Source organism: Terrapene carolina, unplaced genomic scaffold (genome assembly GCF_002925995.2).
Source record: "Terrapene carolina triunguis isolate 2854851 unplaced genomic scaffold, T_m_triunguis-2.0 Scaffold401, whole genome shotgun sequence".
Taxonomy (NCBI): Eukaryota; Metazoa; Chordata; order Testudines; family Emydidae; genus Terrapene; species Terrapene triunguis.
The window spans coordinates 149,069-152,217 of record NW_020664752.1 but is presented as its reverse complement, the minus strand read 5'-3'; the positions used below and the strand labels follow the sequence as shown (position 1 = coordinate 152,217).

General features: G+C 62.5%; 1 protein-coding gene across 1 annotated transcript; it reads right to left on the bottom strand.

Annotated features, from left to right (window-relative positions):
* Nucleotides 1-1,204: 1,204 nt before the first annotated feature.
* On the bottom strand, nucleotides 1,205-2,633 carry LOC112122047 (urotensin-2 receptor-like; the record flags this gene model as incomplete). Its single annotated transcript, XM_024220901.2, has 2 exons — nucleotides 1,635-2,633; nucleotides 1,205-1,213 (listed from the first exon to the last, which is right to left on the bottom strand). Coding segments are annotated over exons 1-2 (1,008 nt in total), but the record flags the coding sequence as incomplete, so codon positions are not given.
* Between the last annotated feature and the right edge of the window lie 516 nt (nucleotides 2,634-3,149).

Sequence of the window (3,149 nt, the reverse complement as noted above, 5' to 3'; positions counted from 1 at the left end):
GGCACCTCTCCAGCGCTGCGATCTTCCCTCAGCAGTGCCCCCGGCACCTCTCCCCAGCGCTGTGATCTTCCCCCCAGCAGTTCCCCGCGGCACCTCTCCAGCGCTGCGATCTTCCCCCCAGCTGTGCCCTGTGGCACCTCACAGAAACACTGCGATCTTCCCCCAGCAGGGCCCTGCGGCATCTCTCCCCAGCGCTGCAATCTTCCCCTAGCAGTGCCCTGTGGCACCTATCCCCAGCGCTGCGATCTTCCCCCAGCAGTGCCCCACGGCACCTCTCCCCAGCACTGCGATCTTCCCCCAGCAGTGCCCCTGGCACCTCACCCCAGCACTGCAATCTTCCCCCAGCAGTGCCCCACGGCACCTCACCCCAGCGCTGCGATCTTCCCCCAGCCGTGCCCCGCGGCACCTCTCCCCAATAAACATAAGAACAGCCAGACTGGGTCAGAGCAAAGGTCCATCTAGCCCAGTGTCCTGTCTCCTGACAGTGGCCAATGCCAGGGCCCAGGGGAAGTGAACCTAACAGGTAATGATCAAGTGAGCTCTCTCCTGCCATCCATCTCCACCCTCTGACAAACAGAGGCTAGGGACACCATTCCTTACCCATCCTGGCTAATAGCCATTCATGGACTTAACCACCATGAATTTATCCAGTTCTCTTTTAAACGCTGTTCTAGTCCTAGCCTTCACAACCTCCTCAGGTAAGGAGTTCCACAAGTTGACTGTGCGCTGCGTGAAGAAGAACTTCCTTGTATTTGTTTTAAACCTGCTGCCTATTCATTTCATTTGGTGACCCCTAGTTCTTGTATTATGGGAACAAGTAAATAACTTTTCCTTATCCACTTTCTCCACATCACTCATGATTTTATAGACCTCCATCATATCCCCCCTTAGTCTCCTCTTTTCCAAGCTGAAGAGTCCTAGCCTCTTTAATCTCTCCTCATATGGGACCCGTTCCAAACCCTTAATCATTTTAGTTGCCCTTTTCTGAACCTTTTCTAGTGCCAGTATATCTCTTTTGAGATGAGGAGACCACATCTGTACGCAGGATTCAAGATGTGGGTGTACTATGGATTTATATAAGGGCAATAAGATATTCTCCGTCTTTTTCTCTATCCCTTTTTGAATGATTCCTAACATCCCGTTTGCTTTTTTGACCGACGCTGCACACTGCGTGGACGTCTTCAGAGAACTATCCACGATGACTCCAAGATCTCTTTCCTGATTAGTTGTAGCTAAATTAGCCCCTATCATCTTCCCCCAGCAGTGCCCCGCGGCAACTCTCCCGAATGCTGCGAACTTCTCCCAGCAGTGCCCCACGGCACCTCTCCCCAATGCTGCGATCTTCCCCCAGCAGTGCCCCATGGCACCTTTCCCCAATGCTGTGATCTTCCCCCAACAGTGCCTTGCAGCACCTCACCCCGGCGCTGCTATCTTCCCCCAGCAGTGCCCTGCGGCACCTCTCCCCAGCGCTGCAATCTTCTCCCAGCAGTGCCCCACGGCTCCTCTCCCCAGCGCTGCGATATTCCCCCAGCACTGCCCCTGTCCCACACTGCCCCACTCCCCCCTACCTGTGGAGGTCTGTTGGCTGCTCAGCGCCCCGCATCCTGTGCCCGCGGCACCGCCCTGCGCCCGGCCCGTCGCGCCCGTCGGTAGTTGCGGTAGCTGCGGGTCAGCAGCGTGTAGAGGAAGGGGTTGATGCAGCTGTTGCTGTAGGTCAGGCAGGTGACCAGGTGGTTGATGTAGATCTCGGTGGCCACGGGCAGGCGGGCGGCCGTGCCCGGGCTGTAGAGAGGCACCAGTTGCCAGAGCCAGAAGGGCAGGAAGCAGGCCCAGAAGGCCACGACGATGAGGAAAATGAGGAGGAAGACCCGCTGCTTCGGCCCCCGCCGGGGGCCCAGCACCCCCCGGGTCTGCGAGAGCCAGTAGGCCCGGGCCAGCCGCCCGTAGAGGTACCCGAGCGCCAGCCCGGGCCCCACCATGCTGGTGCCGAAGAGCACGGTCAGGTAGGTTTTGTACTGGGCCTCGTGCCAGGTGGGCACGCAGAGCCGCCGCACCCGGCCGTCGCCCGCCGCCCGCTCCTCCTGCCGCACCATCAGCATCATGGGCAGCGCCAGGACGAAGGCGGCGGCCCAGGCGGCCCCGGCCAGGGCCCGGCGGCGGCCGGGGGAGCGGCGGGCGGCCCGGAAGGGGCGCCGCACGGCCCGGCACCGCTCGGTGCTCAGCAGGGTGAGCAGGAAGATACTGGCGTGCATAGTGAGCAGGTCCAGGCTGAGCAGGGCCCGGCAGCCGGCCTCGCCGAAGTGCCAGTCCCGCGCCAGCCCGTTGTGCACGACGAAGGGCACCCCGGCCAGGTACAGCAGGTCGGCCAGCGCCAGGTGGACGATGTGGACGTGGAGCGGGGAGGGGACGGCCCCGGCCCGTGCCACCGCCAGCGTGTACAGGTTCCCTGCCGCCCCGGCCGCCCCCAGCAGGCTCAGCCCCACCGCCTCCGGCAGCCCACCCACCAGCGAGCCGTTGGAGGGGGATGACAGGTTGGAGTGGGGGTCCATGGCTGGGGGGCTGGATCCAGGGGCTTCCACCGACGGCAGGAGTGGAGATGTCACTCGGCCGGCAGAGTCTGTCTGGCTAGCCATCCGTCCCCCAGAGCCCCCTGTCTGTCTGTCTGTCCCCAGAGTCCCCCTGTCTATCTATCCCCATCCACCACATCTATCTATCTATCCCCAGACACCCCCTCTATCTATCTATCTATCTATCTATCTATCTATCTATCTATCCCGTCTCTCTCTCAGTCCATGGCTTTGTCCGGTGCGCTCTCGTCCGACACTCCAAGTCCCAAGCTGTGCCGGAAGGGCCAGGGGGGTCTGATCGCCCCGTCGCTGGCCTTGTGCCCCCTGCTGCCCGGGGTCCGGCGGGGTCGGCGTCTGGCGGCGCCCTGGCTGGCGCGGGTGCGTGCGCGGCTGGCGGGCGGGTGTGTGTGTGTCTGGCCTGCGCCGTCTGCTCTGTCCGCATTCCATGCACCCTGCTAGGTCGGTATGTGGGGCTGAGCCGGGCCGGCCCCTGGCGGGGGGCGCATGCTCCTGGCTTCTGTCTGAGCTGCAGAGAGCGACCTGGTTCTTCCAGCCACGGGGCGGGCAGGACGGGCGGCTTGA